Genomic DNA, 21,392 nt, shown 5'->3' on the forward strand with positions numbered 1-21,392 from the left:
TGAATTTATGTTTTAAAATGTGACGCTATAAGACACCGCATCGTCAAAGCCGCCAAGGAAATAATTTAAACCGCCCAAAATGAAAAAAGAAGCCACTTCGACGTCGAGAATTCATGTGGGCGGAGTCAAACGTTTGGCTTGAGCCACACCTCCATTTGCGCTCTGCAGCCACCGCTACTCGGAAGGAGCGGCTTCTGCCTCCCACTCGACTGCAGGTCAAGGAAGGGGGTGACTTAAGTTCTGTACTAAGAGCGAGTACAAGTTCACGGTGTGTCACTCTGTCGTTTGCATGTTCTGCGGTGAAAGACGTTTCAGAGGCGAAAAATGCCAGCTCAATGAGCTAATCACGATCATGACATTTCAAATCATCCATTTTTGTTTTCTTACAGAAAACCGACTAAGCAGAAACCTGGTGACATTTTGTCTCATTGTTTTATATTTTCACTCAAACGGTTAAGAAGTCTGACTTTGAACAACTATTGTGTTTTTACACTTTGAGTTGGCACTTGCAGTTGTGAAGATTCATCTTAAAAAGACACAAAACCAGGGTTTAAAAACATAAAATATGTTCTAGATTTAATTGCCTAAGATAAAGTTGTTCTTTGTGCTTCCTCTTCGTAGATCTGTAACCAAGTTGTATAGTTTCTCTGATAGCGCCACCTGGTGGAAAGATGCCCAAAGTGACAAGCTCAAAGATGTTTTGGGACCGTTGCGGTTCAGGCGACACATTTCTGGAATGTTTGCTTACAGTATACGAGTCCGGCTCTTGCAGTCGCTTATGTCGAGGGTGAAGGTTCTGGAGGGAGGCCTGGACTTTGGCTTTCGTTTCTGCAGCACTGCTCAAAGGTTGGGTCACCTGGAAAACGTGGCAGACACAAATACAAGATTGCACTTCACAGATGCAGGTCACTCTCATTAACATGCGTGCGTGCGTTTGCGGCCACCCCAGCGAGCGCAGCGCGCTAAGCTTTTGTCAAGTTGTGAATGTTTTCTTTGGTTTATGGTTTAAAAAGGAATACGGTAAGTGCGAAGATAAATTGAATTCATCATCCAATGATTCCAAATGAAGGCTGCCGACGCCCACCTCGTAAAAAAAGCAAAATAGTTCCTTCAGTCTTGTTCATTTTCATAAATTACATTTTCAAGGCAACAAATAATAAAGACAAAATGGAGACTCCGCACCTGCCCTTTGGTGAACATTTCCTGGCGCAGACAAATGACCTGAGCTGGCGTGACAGTGAGAGGAGTCGCATCAGCAGCCATCGGATGACATTTGAGATGACGTCCGGCGTCTGGTGGAGGCTCCAGCGCCAGACACAACAGGTCCAAAAAGGGATATCCTGCACAAAAAACTCAATGTTGCTGACGCAAAGTTGTCGATTTTAAGTTCACTGTCAATCAAGCCACCTTAAAGTCACGCATCTCGCAAACGTCATCCAATAAAAATCTCGTCAAGTACAGCGGCAAAATGCAAAACGTGTACTTTGCGACTTCCCACAGCTGCCGTGAAGGAACTCTTCTTACCCTCAGCATCCATTAGCCGGTACACACATTTCCTTCCTGGGACGGTGCTCTTCCGTGGATCTTCGCTGATCTTCATCTTGGGCTTGCCCCCAACCTCCACCAGCTGTCACAAAAACGCAAACGGCAACACGATTGCCGCGCAACGAGTCCGACGCGACCATCTTATGGTACCTTGTACACGCAACCCAGCGAGGGTTGTTTAGTGCACGTGACAAGATGCGTTCCCACGCCGACCACATCGATCTCGTTCTCCTGAGACAAAGTCAGAAATTCATTGGAAAAAAAAAAAGTTCAAAAAGTTCGGCGTTCACCTTGTCGTTGAGTTCCACCATCGTTTGCTCAGAGATGTTGTTGGTCCCAACGATGATCAGCGAATCAAAGGCCGACGTGGAGAAACTGGCAACGCGCACGCGAGTCGAGTTCGGAACGAGGAGATTTTCATTTGCGGAAATGTGCAAGACGGCTCGTCACTCACCGCTCGCTACACCGTGCGAGGACGCGACGCACGTGCACCGATTGCTTGCAGAGGTCGCCGCTGTCCAAGCGAACGCCCAGCGGACGGTAGCCCAGCTCGCACAGCGCCAACGCCACGGCACAAAAGTTCAACAGGCCGCTGCTAAAAGAAACAAACGGAGAGTCGCCACCGGCAGGCCAAAAGACGTCTTTGGAGGTTTGGCGCCGAATTGACGAGTTTTTAGAAGAATGCGGCGGTTACCGGGGGACGCTGTAGCTGTCAATCACCGGGAGGAAGTTGTGCGGGTAAGCGACGGCGTATGACACGAAGGCAGCCAACTCGCCTTCATGGATGCGAGCGGGCTCCGCCCCCAAAAGCTCGCACACCCGAGACAGCCGACCCTTGGTCAGCGAGATGAAGTCGATCGGCCGCCGGTCTCCGCTCAAATCGGCGAGGGTCTAATCGGGAGCGAAAGGACGCGGTGAGTCTTCGGAAAAGATGACACGCCTCCTCCACCGCCGAACGAGCGTCACGCCGTCACAAAATGTAATCCGATTTGATATCAACAAGCTGTGCGATGAATCATTCACTTTGTTTGTTTCGTCTAATTAGGAGAGCGGAGGGCTTCGTGTTTCCCAAAGTTGTCTCACTAAAACCACAACCAGGTTTAAGATGGCGTCGACCACGCCCCTTTTTTCACACCAGAAGCCGAACGGATTCACTATAGTGCAGGCCTTCTGCACATCTTGGACTTTCTTTTTTTTTTTTTAGGTCACCCGATGAGAGTGCACGCTCACTTGTGGCGAGACCTCGTCCAGAGAGCTGAAGGAGGTGACATAAGAGTGAGCCATGGTCCCGGCCACGGGAATCCCGAACAGCAAGCCCGCCTGAACGTTACTGGTGAGATCAAAACCTGAAAGAGAGAAACGGGAGTCATGGTGTTCCGCGGCCGCCCATCGTCTCCCGTGCGGCAGCAGTCACCTCCAATGTAGGAATATCGGGAAGCCGTCAGCCCCCCGTCTGGCCCCTGAGCCCTTCGCAGGCCCATCTCCAGAAGTTTCCTGCGGGGGCCGGACGCCAGGCGGAAGCGGGAAGCATTACTGCAAACTAGACTAGAAGAAGCCAAATTGTTCGTTAAGTGACGGATTGCAAATAAAGTTGAGCTGAACGCCGCACAATGCAAACAAATGCCGCTTTTTTTTTAAATGAATTCAAATATGCGGTGGTTTCACCTGGCATAGTTGACCAAACAAAGTAAACTGGTCTCCAGCAACTGCACCACAGCCAGCGGACCCGAAACCTCCATCAGAGGTTCCTGCAGAGAGTGTTGCATGCATGACAATTTAGCGTCCACATTCGGACGCTTGCTGTCGCACACGTCGCGCGTCTCACCTGGGCAAAGACCACCGAGCCTTCTGGGACAGAGCGCAGCGTAACACCGGAACAGTCAAGACTTCGCAGGAATTGGAAGAAGCCGGGCTCGGTCGCTGTCGGTAAAACGGAACGCAGGAACGCCACATCTGCATCCGTAAAGTTTGCTATTGAGAATGTTCTCAAGTGACGCGTTCCCTCGCCATCACGGACCGAGCGTCGTCGCTAACGAAATGGAACGCTTCATGAGTGAAATCGCCGACGTGGCAGTGAACAAGTGTGGCTGACTTCACGTCCGGCTCACATTTGTGCCGGACGACATCCACATGGTGGACAACCGTCCGTGTTGGGCGGCGGCGCCGTCGGCTCGCTTTGCTTTTATTCGGTATTCGCTTGTGACGAGGCCGTTTTCAAGCTTCTCAGGAGGCAACGCAGGCATTTCATGAGCAAGACAACTCAATGTGCTTCACACAAGCTAAAGCACAAGACGCAAACGCATTTACAGATGTGACGGCTGAAGACGTTTGAACGCAGCAAAAAAAAGAAAAAAGCTGTTCATTGGAATGATTCAAAGAATGTTGTCATTTAAACACCTTTCCAAACAGTAGTTTGGAAAAAATTCAAAGAAAAAACAAGGAAAGAGTGTAACAGAAAAGTAAAGAAAAACAAAAGGTAGTTGGGTATGTGGGCGGAGTCAAACTTAAAGGTTTAGCCACGCCTCGAGCGGCACTCCGAGAGGCGTGGCTCCTCCTTGATGGGGCTGGGCAGCCAGCACGCCACTTGGGTGTCGTTTAGCCTGCCAAGCAAGTTCCAGTTCACTCTTACGTTACCAACTCTTATTTGGAAACGCTTGCTTTCGTTTTTACGCAAGCCACAAAAAACAAATGCACGTTGCTGAGAGGGAAACGTTTTTTTTTTCCAAATATCCACATAGTTCGTCATAAGAAACTTGGCCAACTCCTCTCGCATCATGTCCGGCACAAAAAGTCACACCTCAAATGTGAAACTGAGAATCAACATTAAACGCTATTCGTGGAAACACCTAAAAAAAAAAAAAAAAAAAAAAGAAAGAGTTCCAATACTTTTTCTCAAATTGGCAGGTTCAAACTTAAGGTGCATTCTTCGGCATTGCGCATCCAATGTCAACGAAAACGCAACACTCTTGTCTCGTGCTTTCACGTCAACACGAAATCAAAGAACGCGCCTCACAATTTGGACACTTTTGCAGCGCCCAAATAAATCTTTTCATTTTGTTCTTCTGTCTGAACACTGCATTGGGACATTTGGGTTTTGCACGAAGGGTTTCTGGATTCTTTGTATTTATTTGCGTCTGAACTAAAACCCGCAGACTGAAGTTCCTCAACATTGCCGTAATTTTCTTCGCAACAAAAAAAGCGTCCTTGCCACTTTGCTACTGAGATTTCAACTCCTGCACGTTTCTGGACTGGAAACAAACATTTGCTCACTGCCCGCCGCAGTTGAGGAAGTTCGAGCTTCGGTGTGTTCGGAATTCAAATTCTGCAAAGAGCCCCAGTCACGCGGACGCGCGCTGGGCGGTTGCGCAACCAAATAGCAAACGTGAAACGTGCGCGCGGCAGAGGGACGAGCTTTCATCGAGATCAAAAAGATTGAGAAGCATTTATAATCCAAAGTGGTTCCTCACCTGGCTCCGAAAAGCCAAAGTTTCGCAGGAAGAGCAGACAATCGTTGAGGCCGGCGAAGAGCGAGAAGCAGCCGCAAAATGGGTTTTCTCGGAAGAAGAGCTCGAAGACGGAATGCTCGAGATGGCGCCCGGCGCGCCAATAGGCGTAAGCCATCGTGAACTGGTACAGATCGGTCAGCATCGGCGGAACCCGCTGCAGGATGGACCTCTCCGTGGCCTCGCGTGTGCCGCTGCAAGGCGCTGCCATGTTTAGCAAAGTCGCGTTCCAAGTCCACTCTCGCGAAGAGGATCGCTGGGACTTGAAGTTCCTGCAGCAGCTGGACGGGCGTGCGCGCGCGCGCGCGTGCGGGTCCGGCGCGCACCCAGCCCGCTGCAACTAACACATAAGCCAGTATGTGCGCGTGTGTCGTTTATTGAACATTTACAGTAAACAAGTCAATTCAAGGAGGAGAAAGCACGTAAATAGTCCACATCTTCAAAGGAGAGTAGGAACAAGTCCAAACGGAGGTGAGCATTTCACTTGTCACTTTTTATCACTAATTAATCGCAAACAAATGCGTAATTAATTGTGATTCACCAAAATGTACAACAACTATTTTTTTATGAAGCTTAACAGGAATTTACTTGAATAATGCATTGTAAGAAATTCAAAAATCACCAAATATGAAGCATCTTGTAATTCAAAGACTGTTGAATACCATCTAAACGGAATCATCTTTGCAGGTATTTTTCCTCGAAACAATTCTCCAAATGTCGACAGTACATTTCGTTGCGCCCACACGTAGCAACACTCCAGCAGTGTTGGTTTGCGAGGCCAAGTGTTAACTTGAGCTTGGCGTTTAGTTCCGACAAAGATGGACAGCTAATCTAATACAGTATTTTAAATTGGCTTTGCAAGATATGCAAATTATTTTCATGCAAATAAAAGGGAGTTAACCGAGTTCAAATATTTGACTATCAAAAAATGTGAAATCAATCTCGAGTTAACGCTTCAATTTGGACAGTCCTAGTTTTAAGTTTTAGTCAATCGCCACAAGATGACATGTCTTAGTGGTGCTTACACTGGGTCTTATACTGCCCCATACCACGTGAGTGGGCCAAATTATTTTTTTGCAGTTTTGGAATGAAATGCACGACCAAAATAATATTAAAATTTTGAGTGACTTATCATGGCAAAATGTACAACAAGAGTTCTTGGACTTGATTTGGTTTCTTGTTAACAGTTTTGGGCCATCCCTGAATTGTATTTTTTATGCAGAATAAACCTTTGCACTGGGGGAAAAAGTACAATATGCATCTATTTTTGTTTCCTTCAAACCTTTTTGGCTCGTTAGACATGAATTGAAAGATGTATGACGAAAACTTCAAGACATTCTAAGCATGTATTTTGCACAGGCGCGTGTATTTTGTCCATATTTTAAAGTGGCATATGTCATTTGGCTCGGAAGTGGTCCTATGTTGTAGCAATTGAAAAATATGAGCCCCCTCCAGCATTGAAGTTGGTCTGCCGGCAACACTGAAGCCCAAACAAATTTAAAAAAAAAGGGGGCGGTCTTTAATGTGTATCAAATTAAATTGGCAGGTTGAGAGAAAAATGGAGTACTCCATCGACAACATAAGCACGTCTTGAAAAAATTGCCTGGAGGGAAGCTGTGGAAAAAAAAAATCGGAGGCTGCAGGTTCCGGCTGCTTGTTTTGCAGGCTAACTATTGGCTACACTTAGAGAAGCCCCGCCCCTCCGCGACGGGGATGGGCGGGTATTTCCTTTTCCGGTGTGCTGTCGTCACCGGTAAATCTGCAAACTCACGTTTTTTTGGATATTGTGTGGGATTGTAGGCGGGTCAAATAAATCAAAGTAGTATTTAACTCGCGCATGTCGACGCATTTGAAGGCTTGACAGAAACTAATCAAGTTTGCAACCACTGAGTTGGACGAGGCATTTATTTAACTATTTTTAACGTTTACATACTAAAAAGCATAATTTAGCTGGACAAAAGCACGAGGTATGAGCTTCTATATTTAGATTCGCTTGTTAATTCTTGTTTATAACAAAATAAATTGCAAACTCATTGAAAGACACAAAGAATCATTCGGCACCGGCCGAAACCACCAGTATTTTTTTTACAACCTGTCCACGACCCATTTTAGGGTTCAGCGTTCATCTAAAACCCGAAGACGGAAACACACGAGGACAGTAATTTACAAGACAAAAGACAAATCCATGAAAGTTGTCTGCCACTTAACTTGCCCGATGGCCAAGACCCCCCCAAGGGTAAAGACGCGCTGATTAGCCTGTTAGCTGCTAATTCCACGAACGTCGGTTTTGCATCGAGTCACTCAAACTGACCAACTCTATCACTGTTAAACTTTCCTGAAAGACTTTTAGTCGGACACGTTCGCCAACAATGATAAAAGGTCCCTTGAATGAGCTCTCGCCTTCGTTACGTTCTCTACCCCCCCACCCGGAAGTGATCTGCTCATTTGGATAACGAAAAGAAATACACAAATTCATAACATAACATGTACCTAAATCGTTTCATGGGCTGTTATAACAAAAATATTCCAAAAGAAATATTACAACAAACAATTAGTTAGACATTTAATAACATCATCCACTATTCAACCTTCCCATATTAAGAAACCCCATAACCTCATTGCTTGTAAATATAGTTGTACTTTTGATATTTTTATTCCTAAACTACGAACTTATTTAACCACATTCAGTAGAAACTATGAGTATTTTTAACTTGGTTACACACAAAAAAATGTCCATGATATTTCCCTTTTCTTTTGAACGGTTTGCATTTCTTTGATAGAGTTGGAGACGTGCAGAAGGCTGAGCGCCGTCCCCGCTTTGGATAACCGAAGTGCTCTCCTGCAGTGCGAGTCGCTCCAGTCCGTCACTCTCAAAAGTTGTTCCGAGAGCAATTTGTCTTCCGCCGGCGCCGGTGAATATTTCTTTTCTTGGCAGACTTCCGCCGGACCCGTTCACGGCACACCGGGATCTCGCTCTGACTCGAGGGAACCGCGTGGCCAGTCGAACAGGACACGTGCAGCCCTACTCGGACCACCCGGACCGCTTTGACAGGTGTTGTGCCGCGAGGGGCTGCAAGGAATCAGCTACTGGGAAATGGAGTGGGACGGCCATCAGGTGGCGGCGGGGCTCGCCTACGAGACCATCGAGAGAAAGGTGAGTCCCATTGAGGGCGCTCGCGAGCAAAGTTGACCACTTGCGTTTGCGGATGACGACGAGACGCTTTTGTTTCATGGCAAGCAACTGATTTTGAAGCGGTCTTTGGCGTAAGACAAAATACAAATGGGTTCTCTCTGTCGGTTCTTTTCTGCTCCTTTCAGGGCTCATCCAACGGCAGCAGGCTGGGACACAACAATCTCTCGTGGAGTCTTTGCTGTAGCGATTCCTCTTCCGCGTTCATCCACGACGATCGGACAATTTGCTTCCCCGTCGGCGCCGCATCGGGCTTTTCCTGCACCGCGATGAAGGACTGCTCTGCTTCTACGCGGTGCAGTCGGAAGGCGTTCGGCTCTTGCGCCAGGTGAACGGCAAATTCCAGCGGCCTCTGCACGCGGCAATGCGGCTCGGCGCTCGAGCCACCGTCAGCCTCTGCCCCATCGACTGACACCAGCGGCCAACAATCAAAACGAGAGTCGCTAAAATGTCGGCGCTTGTGCCGCTCCAAATTCCGATTGGCCGCGTTCCTCTCGCAGGTGGATTGCAGCAAAAAGAGCTCCGGAGCGGCTCCGTTTTGCAAATGACGAGACGCGGGCGGGCCTCAGTGCAAGAATCTTTTATTTAGTGACAATGACACAAGGTGTGGCCAAGGACGGCACGAGACGAGACGACGACTATTTAAATCTTGTTGAAAGCTGCGACGTCCACACTTTGAACCTGAAAGCAAAAAAAAACAAAAAACATTTGCATTAGTTTCAGCCAAAAATTTGAATGGCATCATTCGATGCGAACGACCGAGAATGTCGTCAATTCTATGTTGACTTTGTTGAAAACATTTTGAGCCGCATTCAAAATACGATGGATCAAAATGGCGGAGAACTTCTTAAGACCAAATAAAAGATTTTTGGTGCAGCTTTCCGCTCGTATTCCGAACTTAAGGACCAACATTGTTGGCTTCCCGTTGACTTATTTAGAGATCCATTTAACGACTAACGTCTCATTTTGTTGTCTACTTGCCCTTAAAATAAAACCAACTTGCCTCGTTTGTTTTCCAGTCGCAAATCGTTCCCATCAAATTGTCGCCGAAACTAATTGCGCTTCTTGACATGATACGAGTCATCCAAAAAAACGAAGACAAACCTGCAGCCGCTGACGTGAAGAGAAAAAAAACGTGGCTTGCGTGCGTTGCACTCGCTTTCATGCCAACAATGAAAATGGCGCGCATGAAAAAAGGGGGCGGGGCCAAAACCTGTCGTCAGATCTTTTAAGACTTTTGAAAAAGTCGGGCCGACTCAAGTCGCACGTCGGCGATGTGGACAAAACGGTGGCGCGTTTGAGACGGACGGCGACTTACGTAGTCTTCAAACTTGGTGATCTCTTCTTCCAACAAGTCCGTTCCAACTTTGTCGTCTTCCACCACGCAGGAGATCTGCAGCTTCTTGATGCCGTAACCGACCGGAACCAGTTTGGACATTCCCCAGAGGAGGCCGTCCGCTTGCACGGAGCGCACGCACTCCTCCAGCTTGGCCATGTCGGTTTCGTCGTCCCACTGAGGAGAAACGAGGACGGCGACGCGTTGAGCCGGGCCCCGCCCCCCAAAAAAAACGTTGGCGTTCATTTCGAGTCTTACGGGTTTGACGTCCAGCAAGATGGACGACTTGGCGATGACGCTGGGCTTCTTGGCTTTTCTCTCGGCGTAGTCTTTCAACCTCTGCTCTTTGAGTTTGTCCGCCTCTTCGTCGTCATCGCTTCCAAACAAGTCCACGTCGTCGTCGTCGTCGTCAAGCGGCGGCGGCGGCGGCGGCTTTGCGAGGCCCCCGCTCGTTCCCTGAACACATGGACAAAGTCGCTCACGAGGAGGAACGGACAAAAACCAAATGAGCAGACTAACGTTTGTGCAGCGGACGGCGGCAGGACTTCTTTCCAAGACGGCAACTCGACGTTCCAGCTTGGAAAGCGACGCCCGCAAGTCTTCCACCACTAAACAAAAAGCTTTGCAATGTTGCTCGGTCCACTTTCACTCAGCGCCCGACTATTTCAGTCGACGCCATTTTTCTTCCAGACAAGTCAGGACGTGACGCACCTCCATTTAAGCTCCTGTTCTCCAGCTCCAAACTTTTGATTCGCGAGATCACTTCTTGATCGGCTGCGGTGCCGCTGCAGGTGCTCTACCGCCAAAGAGCAAAAAGATTCCATTTATTTTCTCAAATAAAAAAGCCGCATCAGCAAAACGGGGGAACCGATGAGGGAAAAAGTCGAGCCGTCCCTTTCGTTCGTCATCGTCGGCTTTGTTGTTTTGTGAGCAACTTACTCCTGCGAGTGACTTCTGAATGTTCTCTCGAGCACGAGCGATGTCTTGAAGAATGGCGTTGGCTCCCGCATCCTGAAGATGAACAACAAACGCATTTGATGACTTGCGTGAGTCGCACGGGGAAGTTGGAATTGAGCTTTTACAAAATTCAAGTCTGAGCGGCGATGACGACATCAACAAACGGCGCTTCCAAAGAATCCAAGTTTTTCAAATCAAACGCGCTCCAATCGGAACCAAATTCTTATTCTCGAAGGATGCAGACGAGTGCTCGGAAAAAGAGGATGGAGATGACGGCGAGGTTGCACTTACGCAGACGGTTCGCGTCGACGGCGAGGAGCCGCCGACGCGCTCGAAGAAGCGTCGCTCGGCCTCGTCGTAGCGACTTTTGTCAAACCAGATCTTCTCGTGGGCGAGGAAGTTGACGGCACTCATGTTGCTGAAGACCGAAGGAAGCACAAGAGCGACGTGAACCCACAAGACGCGGAAAGCATTCGAGAAAATCAGACGAGCCAAATCAAACGTCAACTTTTTGTGATGTCAAAAAAGAACGTTTGGAAAATTTCAAAACGTTTACACTTTTCGTGTTTTCTGGAACATGAACAACTCCATTGAAATATTTGGAGGGGGGGGGGATACAAATAGAAACCATGGCATAGCCTGGTTGCATAAATACGCACACCCTCAGACTAATAGCACATTTATCCAGTTTTCGATGTCTCCCTCCTCCAATCGTTATCAGGCTCCCGCAGAGCTCGTCATCAGAGGAGACGAGCGGAATCCGTTGTGTTGGAGAGGGGGGAGACATCGAAAACGGGCTGAATGGGGCCCTCGAGGACCGCAGTCGGACATCTTAAATCTTGTGATCTTTGATGGGATTCGGGTCCGGACTCTGGCTGAGCCATTTTTAAGCGCAGTCGAGCTCATTGCAAAATCAAGTTCTTCTTTCTGTTCCGCTTCCTGCTTCTTTTTTTTCTTGGCCAACAGTTCCACAATCGGGCTTTGTCAAGCTCAGAAATTCAACGACGCTGTCGGCTTCTTGACCAACTTTCATCATTTTTTCACTTGCAAATTCACTTCTTTTGCTGATCCGTTCAAACGGAGGCCCCGCCCCTTCCGAAGCGGCAGACTAAACTTCATTTCGTGCGAACGAGCGCCACTTCAAGGTCACAAACTTGAGTCGAAACGAGACTGATTATTCGTGAGCGGCGCAACGACACAACTTAGCGAGCGCACACTCGAACAAACAAATGATCGAAGTTGAGTCGTTATGACTTTTTTTCCCTCCAAATGAGCTGAACGGGTTGTAGGTCACGTCAACCATGAGAAACATTTTGGAATCAGTGATCGATATCTTTGCTGCTGTAACACTTCAAATTTCCCCATTGTGGGACTAATAAAGGACATCTTTATCTTTATCTTGGCTTCCTTTTCTTTCTTTTTTTAACATCACAAAAATAAAACTGGCATGTAAACTTTCTGCAATGACAATTTTTGGATGGCAACACAAACCTCTTCAATCGTTCCATGAATATGGACCACTTTTACTTTAAACAACTCAAAATGAGAAGAAAAAGGAAACTTGTGACGTCCTACGCAACAAAAGCCAATTCAAACAATCATTTAAGCAAATGGAAAAATGCTGCACAAAATGAATGTTTCTTTTTGTTTTCAATTTCAAAGCACATGAGAATGAAAAGAAGCGAAATGCCCGAAGCGCATCTCATGTGCGGCTTTAATCGTACTTTTCCCTCGGTGGGACAGTGAAGACAAGCGTTGTTTTCTTGGCCGCCGCCGCCGCTTCACTTCCGCGGCAAGCGTGGAAACGGATCTCGGCGGCATCGTACCTCCACTTGTCCAACCACGCGCGCTCGTTGTCGGGATGAAGAAAGTAGCGACGTCCCGCGTGGGGGCCGTCTCGCTTGGCGAGCATCTCAGCGGGCTCGTCCTCCTCCCGGATCGGCTGCAGAGCGTGGAAAAGCTCCACTTTGCCCGGCGCCGCGCCGCCATTTTCGTCCGCCGCTCGGATGGCGCTTTGAGGCCGCTCGCCACTTCCTGACGACGGGTTGCGTGAATTGTCGCCAAACGCATTTTGGTAGAAGGCGGCTTCGGCGCGATCGTAAAGCGGCTTCTCCAGCCAAACCTTTTGAAACATTTCGGCAAAAACGGGGAAGACCTCGTGACGCGCCGGCCCCGTCGCCGCTGCGACTTCGCTCCGCCGAGGGCGAGAACGTCCAGGAGTTGGCGCTCGAGAAGGGCAGCCTTCGTCCGGCGATCGGGGTGAGATCAAGTGGGGGGAGTCCGAAGCGTCGGGAGCGGCCGACGGCAAGGATTCTTTCGTTTGGCGGCCATCTTGGCGAAAACTTTTCTTCTCGGGGACTTTGGTGGCCGAGGAGTCGTTTTGCGGACTCGGAGCTGAGCCGTTCAACTCGGCGCCGGTTTTGGAGGAGTTTGCCAACCGGCACTGATAGAAGCTCTCGGCGTGCTCGTAAACGCTTCGTTGAAACCACACATTGGCGCATTCCGAGCGCAGGGCGGCCAATCCGGCTCGGCGCTCCGGCGGCGGCGGCGGCGGGCTGCCGTTGTCTTCGGATTTCTCTTCATTTTTGCCTCGGCCGTGAATCTTCCCATCGGAGTGATTGGCGGATTTGGACGTGCATTTTTTGCTCCGGCGCCGTTTTCCACTCGGCTTGGCGTCGCCATCGGAGCGTCCGCTTTCCGGGGAGGACCACGCCCCCCCGTTTTGCTGGCTTGGACACTCGGTGAGCAGGTTGGCCGCAGAGGCCGCCGGGCTACGCTCGAAAGCTTTATTTTGATCCAACGGATCGGCCGTCTTCTGTGGCATCTTTGATCAGTTCGCAGGGAAAAGAAAACAAGTACACGCTCGTGTATTAGTCGGAGCAAAGCGAGAACAAACTGCTCAAAAGGGACAAACGATTGAAGATCGTTTCACACGAGCTTTGCAAATTGAGGTTGCTTTTTTTTTGGGGATTTTTGGCCACATTTGACTTTTATGGGCAGAAATTCATTTTCAGCTTCAATATGAATTCAAATTGGGAATTTGAGAAATCGCTTTGGGAGCTGCAAACACACAAGGTGAGGTGTTATCTTGACTAAGGTCAAAGGTGAGGTGGGTGTCGCCCATGTCAACAAAATTGTTGTTGACAGACTTTGATAAGACCAAAAATAAATCAACATTTGAGTTGGATTCATTGGCCGCAACCGGGCCTCGTTTTTATGACTTCACAACTGAAGACGCTCGGCCGGCCCGGCAGGAAGAAAAAACTTCAAGTGTTTGCGGCAAGTGTGAAAAGGAAACTCCAAAGTTGGAATTCAAGATCTTGAATTGTTTGGAATCATCATGCAGCATGCAAGAGAGCGAAATGATCATGCAAATGAGCGCGGCGAGCAGAAGCAAATCTTTTTTCTTTTGGGATTCGGGAATAATTACGACTCAGCGACCTGTGAGTGAGCCGCTCCAAATACAACGAAACCTTCAAAAGACAAAACGTCCAGCTCATCAAACGCAAAGTTTGACCAATCCATTCACGGAAACTTCAAATTGCGGATCTGAAAGTGCCAGGAAGCCTCGTGTCGTTGGTGAGAATTCGCAGACTGACAGCGCGCGCTTTTTGCCACTTACGATCGAAATGTTTAACGACGCATTCGGATTTGATTTGGATATTTTTGGGTCACAGCTGCGTTAAAAACAACGCGTTAGAGATGCGTCACCGACAACAGAAATGTCAAAAGTTGAAAGAGCATTTTTAGAAAACACAAAGACGAACGACGACATAAATACAGAAAGTTACGCTAAATGGATTCCAATCGTTTTATCAATTAGTGCAGACGGCACAAAAAGTTTGCGATGTGCTCAACGAGAGTAAACGTATCGAGAAAATGAAATGATAAGTGACGGATGGTCCGAATTGTCCCGACGGGGTGCGGCAAAGAAATTGGACATGATGAGCCAAGGCCGTGCGCTTCGGATGATGTTCATGCCGTCGGCTTGAGTGCAGGAAATGTTTTGCGCTCTCGCTTGCACGTCAACAACGTTGAACAAGCCACGAACGGATTGCTCGTCGTCTTCGGGAAGTCATTTGCTGCAGTCAAGTCGCACGTCGCGATCAAAGTCGGAACTCACCGTCCTTGGGAAGATGCGAGTCTCAAGTCTAAAATCCAGGCTCAAATGTTCTTTTCATCCAGTTAGCCGCGAGCGATTGCAAAAGAAATTAAAAAAAAAAAAAAAAAGAAATCACCATCTTGCAAAGCATGAAAACAAGTTAGTGGGACAGAACGTACAAAATAAATCATTTTGAAAAAAAAAAAAAAAAATTCAATGCTCTCAGTCGAAGCTCCAAAGTTGAACGTGACACTAGATGACCTCCACGAGGTTCCAATTTCAAAACAAATTTCTCCATCGCAAATGATGCCTCAAACCTCGTCCAGAAAAAGAACTATTGTGCAAGGAACACGTCCCGGATCGATGCGGCCACGGGAGGAAAAGGGATGACAAACCGAAGAGACGAACGGTAACGAGATCAAGTAGGAGGCTCGGTTCTGTTCTGGGGCTGCTTTGCCTCAGATGCGGCGAATTATACGGATGGAACGAAAATGGCAATATCGCAATATTAAAATGTCGACGATATGGTCGTCGCAGCACATCTGTTAAAAAGGCCAGATTGTTTTCAATGTGTGCACTTGCACAACTTTACGAGTGCACTTTCATTTGCAGGTTTTTGGCCACCTCCATTAAGACCCACTCTCGAACGCAACGGGTTTGAGTTCCTCCGCAAGTTGACTCCATTCGCAATGTGGTCGTGCATTAGCAAGTACGTGTCGCCATCTGAAATGCGGGTCGTTTATGCACAATGAGGTTCATGTTGCCTGTAGTTTTTAAACGACGTGTGAAATGATGACCTCAGTTCATTAGCGTTGTATAGACGAAACATTTACATGCATTGCTCAAGTTTATTTTATTTCTATTTTGTGTTCAACCAAAACCACACGCACACACACACAAATGAACATTTTTTGTTTGTTACCACAAGAAATCATTTTTAAAAATGTTCCACGTCATTTTGAGCACGTGACGTGTCTGCTGATCTAGTTGAGGGAAATCTGAGCGTTGTTTTCTTCCAGATGAAAAGCAAGCGCGTCTCAACTACTCGCTAAACGTTTTTTTTTCCTCTCTCTTTTTTTGTCTTGCTTAACAGTTCGCCGATTGGCAACTGAATAATGACATTTGGCGATTTCCAGTTGAGCTTGAGGGAACTACTTCCCGTTGACATTGCGGTGTTAAATATTCACTCCGCTAACCTTTGCACAGCAGCAGGCGACTGGAACAAGTTCATGGAAAGTGCGAGTGCGAAAGGCCATCAGGGGAAAATGAAAGAAGCCCTTCAGCAAATTTGGGGGGTGACGTCGCCGTCGTGAGGAGAAAGAAAAGGAGGAGGAGGAGATCATGCAAGATGTCGCACAATGCAAAAGCTCGCCAGCGATGTCGTCCTTCAATTGCAACCTTCACAAGCTTCGTCACATCAACCGGATGTCATTAGCAATGACGTCATTTCGTTTCAAATTGACCATTACGGCGTCAAAAGCGGCGAGTCCAGCTTTCTGCCGCTTTGTTGTCGGCCCCGTTCGGCTCGCGAGCTTTTTTTTTGCTAGCCGTGGCTAACACATGGCCAGTTGCAAAAGAAAAAAAAAAAACACTCGCGGCGGCTTCTCGATTTGTTCCTCGCGCTCTCTTGAAACGAAAGGCAGCAAACACGCCCGATTCCCAAGTCGCGGTTGTCAGTCGGTGGCACATTTACTTACTGTTGGGCTTTTGCTCGGGTCGGTGTGGATGCGGCAGCCAGCGGACGAAACGTGACAACGGCAAGGAAGGAGACGAGGAGAGGCTGGACGCTTCCTCCTGATGATGTGCCAACAAGGAGGAAGGGGACAAAAGCACGTTTGCGCCTTGCTCTTGTGACGTTGTGATGTCACGAGTGTGCTGAAACAAAACTGTCGTGCAAAAAAAAAAAGTGGCCATCGCTGATAGTAATAGGTCTTGTAGCAAGCCCGTTTTTTTTTTGGGGGGGGACCAACTTAAACCGAGATGGGCAACTGGCGGCCCCCTGATTCATTTTATTTTATTTATTTTTTTTATAAATCCAAGAAATTCGTCAATAAACCTTCAATACGGATTTTCCATGAAAATGGGGGCTGAATGGTGAAAAAAACTGGAAATGTAATTTATTTTGATTTGGATGGAAAAATCTCAGCAAATTTGCGAGTGCAGAACATCGACTGTAGTTTGAAGTTGAAATATCACCACTAGGTGGCAGTCGTGGCTTAGTTGCGCTTTCACTGTCTCTTCTTATGCTGCATTCGAGGAACGTGGGAATCGGAACATTTCCGACCTGCAAAAGGGCACTGGAACAACCTTTTTAACTGGGCCGAGTTGCAAAGTCGGAGTGGGGAGGACAATGGACGTTGTAGTACATCCAGGCAGTAAATGCCATGCATCTGCGCTAAGAGTATCAGATTTGTTGAAATTTAATTTTTACATTCGACTACTTTCTTTTTACAATCATAAAATCATATATGAACATTCTGTAAGTCATTTAAAAACTGGATATGAAACTTTCACATTAATTTTGGCCTTGTTTTTAGGGTGATGGGATTAATTGCTTTCGAGACTTCTGAAGGATCCACAGGAAGTTGAACGCCGTCACTAAATTTTCAGCCTGACCAATCGCTGAAGACAAAATTAACCGTTTCGCTTTTGAGTTCAGTCAACCGCCTTACCCGCAATCACGTATTTCCGTTTCCTTTGCCACTCGAGCAACCAAGTGGCAACCTTTCTAGTTTTAGATTTCTATTTTTGTTATATTTGTTGTTGTTTCAAAGATCAAAATAGTGAGCAGACAAACAACAATATGATAAAGTAGTCCGAACAAATATTTTATCTTCAAATTTCATGATCGAAAAGAACATGTACTTTGCGATTAAGACGTGAGAGTTTTAAGAAGCAGCGAACAATTAAGGTCTCCTGCTTTCTGGTGCCGCAGACTTTCGACCGAGCTCCCTCGCTCGCTCCGTTGCAGCTTCCACAGCAGTGATGGTCGATGCCCTCACACCTCCTTGTTCCAAAGCATGAAGCCCATAGACGGTCGTTCCACCTGGCGTGCAGACCTCCGAACGAAGCTGAGCCGGATGCTTGTCGGACTCAAGTAATAATTGACCGGCACCCTGCAACAGATGGCAGTGAAACTTATCCGGTGCAAATACGACGCGAAAAAAATTGAACATTGATATTGACAGCACAAGCGTGAATGAAACTGACCAGAACAGTCTGAGACGCAATTCTTTGGGCTAGAGCGCTGGGCATGCCCATTTTAACGGCTCCTTCTGCCAGTGCCTCTGCAAACAGATAGACCTGCAGAGCAAAATCATGTGACTCACAAACGGGATGAATATTTGACTTGCAGAGCGTGCCAGTGAAAACGATCAGTAATCCGTTTCATGCCACGAGAAACGCATAAATGATTGCATCCGCCACTGGCCTTAGGTTGTCAGGGCACACTCACAAAGGCAACTCCGCTCCCGCTCAGTCCAGTATGGATGTCGATCCAGGCCTCAGGACCCTCGACGACCAAACCGCAGCGCTGCAACAAGGAGCGCAACACGGCACCGTGCTCTTGTTTAGCGTGAGTGCCTCGTGTAAATAAGAGTGCACCTTGCAGGACCACGCAAGGAAGATTTGGCATCAGCCTGATGACGCGTGAACCCTCTGGCAGGAACTTTGTGCAGGTGATGCAAAAGAAATCAGAAGTCAAAAGTCAAAAAAGCTTGACAGAAACGTTTGGTCACTCACCTCCTCTAATGTTGCTATGGTGACGCCCGCTGCAACGGACACAACGGTGTGCTTGTCACTGACGTGACGCGAGATCTCACGGAGAACCGTCGGAATTAAATGAGGTTTGACGGCTAGAAAAATAAAATCGGAATTGCACGCAACTTCTGTGTTGGAGTGAGTTGTGGAGATGTTCAGTTCCTGAAAGCAAAGCAAGGCGTTAGTTGCTCCGAAGCCGTTTCCAAATTGGTCCAATGGGGGAAGTCCGTGCGACCAACTGGCCACCAGCTTTCAAGTGGCGCAACCAAACAGCAATTTAAAGCCACCGAGCACTCGGCGTCACGCGCTTCCTTGCAGAAGCGATGTCTTAAAAAAAATTTTTTAAAAAGTGAATTTGTACATTGTCATGTTCATCGCCAGCCACTCTCGTGAGAACAATTTGCCCTTTGTAAAGGAGCATGTCGATTTTTGGTTTTTTTTTCACAAGGAACCAAATTTTGATTTGAAGAAATAAAAAGGGGATTTGACTTGCATCGTCATTTTTGTTGTATTCTCCTTTTTATTATTAATCCGTTATTTTGCTACGTTTCGGATTTTAGGAAAAGTGAGACGTAAAATGATCCGACAGATGCATTGAAGGGTTGCGACATAAAAGAAGGACGATGTTACCTGAAAGCGTCCGAGATTCTTGAGCGATGGCGCACTCACTCTGACATGAGTCGGCAAAATGTTCCCTTCAATGACACAAGGACATCATCAACTCCTTTAAACACCTCTGCCTGCTTACGTGAAATCTTAAATACGGACCAGACAAGATGCCCTTTGCAATGCCAAAAGCCATGTTCCCTGCACCAATGAAGCCAATTTGTAAGCACGACTCCATCTCAGGTTGCCTTTTAATCCGCATTGGTCAGGTGACAGAAGGAGAATCGGTCAACTCAAGCACCTTTTTTCGGGTGTATGAAATGAAATTCACAAGACAAACAAAATCACTGAAACAAAGACCAACACTAATCAATTGTTGCAAGAATATTTGGTTGTGCGCTGAGCAACGTCATCAGATTTCAATACGAGTAGTTTGATGTTGAGGTTGGGATTATCAGATGAGGTCTCAATTGATGTATATGACCGGTGCCTCGTTAGCGTGTGAAAAGTCCGGAGCGCTTCTGCTTTTAGTGTGAGTGAAAACCCCGACACCGTCCGAAGGACGACTGGAGTTGCAGCACATCTTGATGCATCAAAAAATGGCTGGCAGACTGCGTTTGCTTTACCAGATTTCCAATGGGCTTCAATCATGCATTGAAATGTTTGTCCTCAACACAACAAACTTTCCCGTACCAACGTATGCAACGCCCGTAGTCGGTATTGTTGCAAGTTTTCTCCGTCGCTAGACAAACGGAGCAACGAAACTCACGGCACAAGCGCAGCAAAGGCTTGTGGTGTTTGATCAATGCTGAGCCGGCAGCACAGGTAGGAAATGTGGCTAAATTGAGTCCCGCTTTCTAGTTACGTGAGCAGGGTTCCTCAAGGAGCCGTCCTGCTGCAACACACTCGATTCAAATAATCGGATAATCAACAAAGTCTGCAGAAGCGAGATAACCATCCTGATGCTAAATGGGCTGTCACTCGTAAAGCGCTTTCCTTTCTCCAGGACTCAAAGCGCATGGCACTATTATCTCATCTACCGACTGATGACATCCCATCAGGAGCAAAATCTTGCTCAAGGATACTTTGACGTGGTCACAATTGCCGACAACCTCTAGATTGGGAACTGAGACACAGCGCCCAGATCATTTGAATCAGGAGAGCTGGAAAACAGGGAGGAACGCGCCCACAGGATTGAAGACTTTTGCATTAGAGCATCCTCAAAACAAAAACAAAAGTAACGTCAATCGATTTTTAAGACATTTTAAAATGAAATCTAAGACCTTGTCTAAGATTTGATGACCCTGCGGATTTGAAAGCAAACAGAACGTTAGATTTGTGCTTTTCTTTAATAATATATTTCCGTAATAGAAGTTTATTCGATGTTTTAGTCCGCTTTGAGACACGCAAGCGCACGCGCGCACACAAAACAGGATGGGAAAGGTCCCGAGTTGCATTTCGTGCTGCTTTCACTGAAATATGTCAAAAATTGAATCGGACGACAGCGAATTTGCTTGCTCTGAAAAAAAAAAAACAAGACTCGAGAAAAATCGGTGGCGAAATGCGCAAATGCCTCTCAAAGTAATGTGGACCCTGCCAACATGGCGACACGCGAGCACGTCGGCTGCTACCGAGCGCTGGCGTGTCTTGTCATGTCGGTTTGGACCAATGGCGACATTTGCGTTTGCGACACGCGACAAGTACTCTTCAGCTGCACTTGCATGGTCGTCAGATGAAGAAGACACAAGCAGAGAATTAAACAACGACTTTGCCCCTGGATGATAATCGCCAAATGCTTTTGGAGTTGAGAGTGACAACACTGTCGAAATGCAAACTTTCTATGAGTTGGACTCACCAAATGTTGCCGTTGCATCAACCAAACAAGGAGGCTCACGCAACCTTGTCAAGGCGGTTCGCTTGATTTGAACCTCGCTTGCACGAGATGGGCGGCCACCATTGTTTGCGCATTCGTCCTTTTTTTTTTTATTGAGGGTGGGGGGTGTTAATCGTCATTTTGAAAATATAAACAGGTACTAGTACAAAATTCTGAACTTCAGTGCTACGGTGGTGTAAACAGTATTCAGAAAATTGAGACTTCATGCAAAGGTGCATTAAAATATTTCAATCTTACAGAGTAGATCTCTCAGCATCAGCCAGCATCTTATTTGCAATTCCAATATTTCTTTTAATCGTTTTTCAGCAGTTGTCAATTTATGGAAAGCGATTTGTTACAGCTCCAGCTGTGGTGAAATGCGCAATATAAATAAAATTGTATTGTATTCTCTTTAAATGAGACTCGGAGGACAAGTGATTCTTTTCTTTTAATCGCGTTTCGTCTATGAACCATAGAGACTTGCGTTGTGAACTATCGAGCAATCGTCTACAAGTAAGTGA

General features: G+C 47.1%; 3 protein-coding genes across 8 annotated transcripts; all 3 read right to left on the reverse strand.

Moving 5' to 3' along the window:
• Nucleotides 1–413: 413 nt before the first annotated feature.
• On the reverse strand, nucleotides 414–7,448 carry naprt (nicotinate phosphoribosyltransferase). Of its 2 annotated transcripts, none has more exons than XM_088312526.1 (14): nucleotides 7,216–7,448; nucleotides 5,013–5,388; nucleotides 3,371–3,498; nucleotides 3,211–3,293; nucleotides 2,960–3,090; nucleotides 2,776–2,891; nucleotides 2,240–2,436; nucleotides 2,000–2,137; nucleotides 1,836–1,920; nucleotides 1,696–1,776; nucleotides 1,525–1,627; nucleotides 1,183–1,340; nucleotides 749–856; nucleotides 414–660 (listed from the first exon to the last, which is right to left on the reverse strand). In XM_088312526.1, the coding sequence occupies exons 2-14, from the start codon at nucleotides 5,257–5,259 to the stop codon at nucleotides 577–579; spliced, it is 1,659 nt and encodes a 552-aa protein (XP_088168652.1). In that variant the 5' UTR covers nucleotides 5,260–5,388; nucleotides 7,216–7,448; the 3' UTR covers nucleotides 414–576. The 2 variants fall into 2 exon arrangements, with proteins under 2 accessions (XP_088168652.1, XP_088168651.1); XM_088312525.1 differs by having other exon boundaries at nucleotides 2,000–2,140; nucleotides 7,216–7,444.
• Nucleotides 7,449–8,802: 1,354 nt separating this feature from the next.
• On the reverse strand, nucleotides 8,803–16,573 carry eef1db (eukaryotic translation elongation factor 1 delta b (guanine nucleotide exchange protein)). 4 transcript variants are annotated; one of them, XM_088312521.1, is made up of 10 exons: nucleotides 16,331–16,573; nucleotides 14,655–14,704; nucleotides 12,256–13,355; nucleotides 10,823–10,949; nucleotides 10,514–10,585; nucleotides 10,286–10,370; nucleotides 10,094–10,182; nucleotides 9,833–10,030; nucleotides 9,557–9,751; nucleotides 8,803–8,919 (listed from the first exon to the last, which is right to left on the reverse strand). In XM_088312521.1, exons 1-10 carry the CDS (start codon nucleotides 16,545–16,547, stop codon nucleotides 8,881–8,883), a joined length of 2,172 nt encoding a protein of 723 aa, XP_088168647.1. In that variant the 5' UTR covers nucleotides 16,548–16,573; the 3' UTR covers nucleotides 8,803–8,880. The 4 variants fall into 4 exon arrangements, with proteins under 4 accessions (XP_088168647.1, XP_088168649.1, XP_088168646.1 ...); XM_088312523.1 differs by having other exon boundaries at nucleotides 9,833–10,182; nucleotides 12,358–13,355; XM_088312520.1 differs by having other exon boundaries at nucleotides 9,833–10,182.
• An 867-nt stretch (nucleotides 16,574–17,440) lies between these two features.
• On the reverse strand, nucleotides 17,441–21,251 carry pycr3 (pyrroline-5-carboxylate reductase 3). Of its 2 annotated transcripts, none has more exons than XM_088313969.1 (7): nucleotides 20,854–21,251; nucleotides 19,161–19,299; nucleotides 19,023–19,087; nucleotides 18,375–18,554; nucleotides 18,088–18,300; nucleotides 17,844–17,936; nucleotides 17,441–17,749 (listed from the first exon to the last, which is right to left on the reverse strand). In XM_088313969.1, exons 2-7 carry the CDS (start codon nucleotides 19,258–19,260, stop codon nucleotides 17,540–17,542), a joined length of 861 nt encoding a protein of 286 aa, XP_088170095.1. In that variant the 5' UTR covers nucleotides 19,261–19,299; nucleotides 20,854–21,251; the 3' UTR covers nucleotides 17,441–17,539. The 2 variants fall into 2 exon arrangements, with proteins under 2 accessions (XP_088170095.1, XP_088170096.1); XM_088313970.1 differs by lacking the exon at nucleotides 20,854–21,251 and adding an exon at nucleotides 20,111–20,134.
• Between the last annotated feature and the right edge of the window lie 141 nt (nucleotides 21,252–21,392).

Source organism: Idiotropiscis lumnitzeri, chromosome 13 (genome assembly GCF_059441095.1).
Source record: "Idiotropiscis lumnitzeri isolate Australia: NSW breed Sydney's pygmy pipehorse chromosome 13, RoL_Ilum_1.0, whole genome shotgun sequence".
Lineage (NCBI taxonomy): Eukaryota > Metazoa > Chordata > Actinopteri > Syngnathiformes > Syngnathidae > Idiotropiscis > Idiotropiscis lumnitzeri.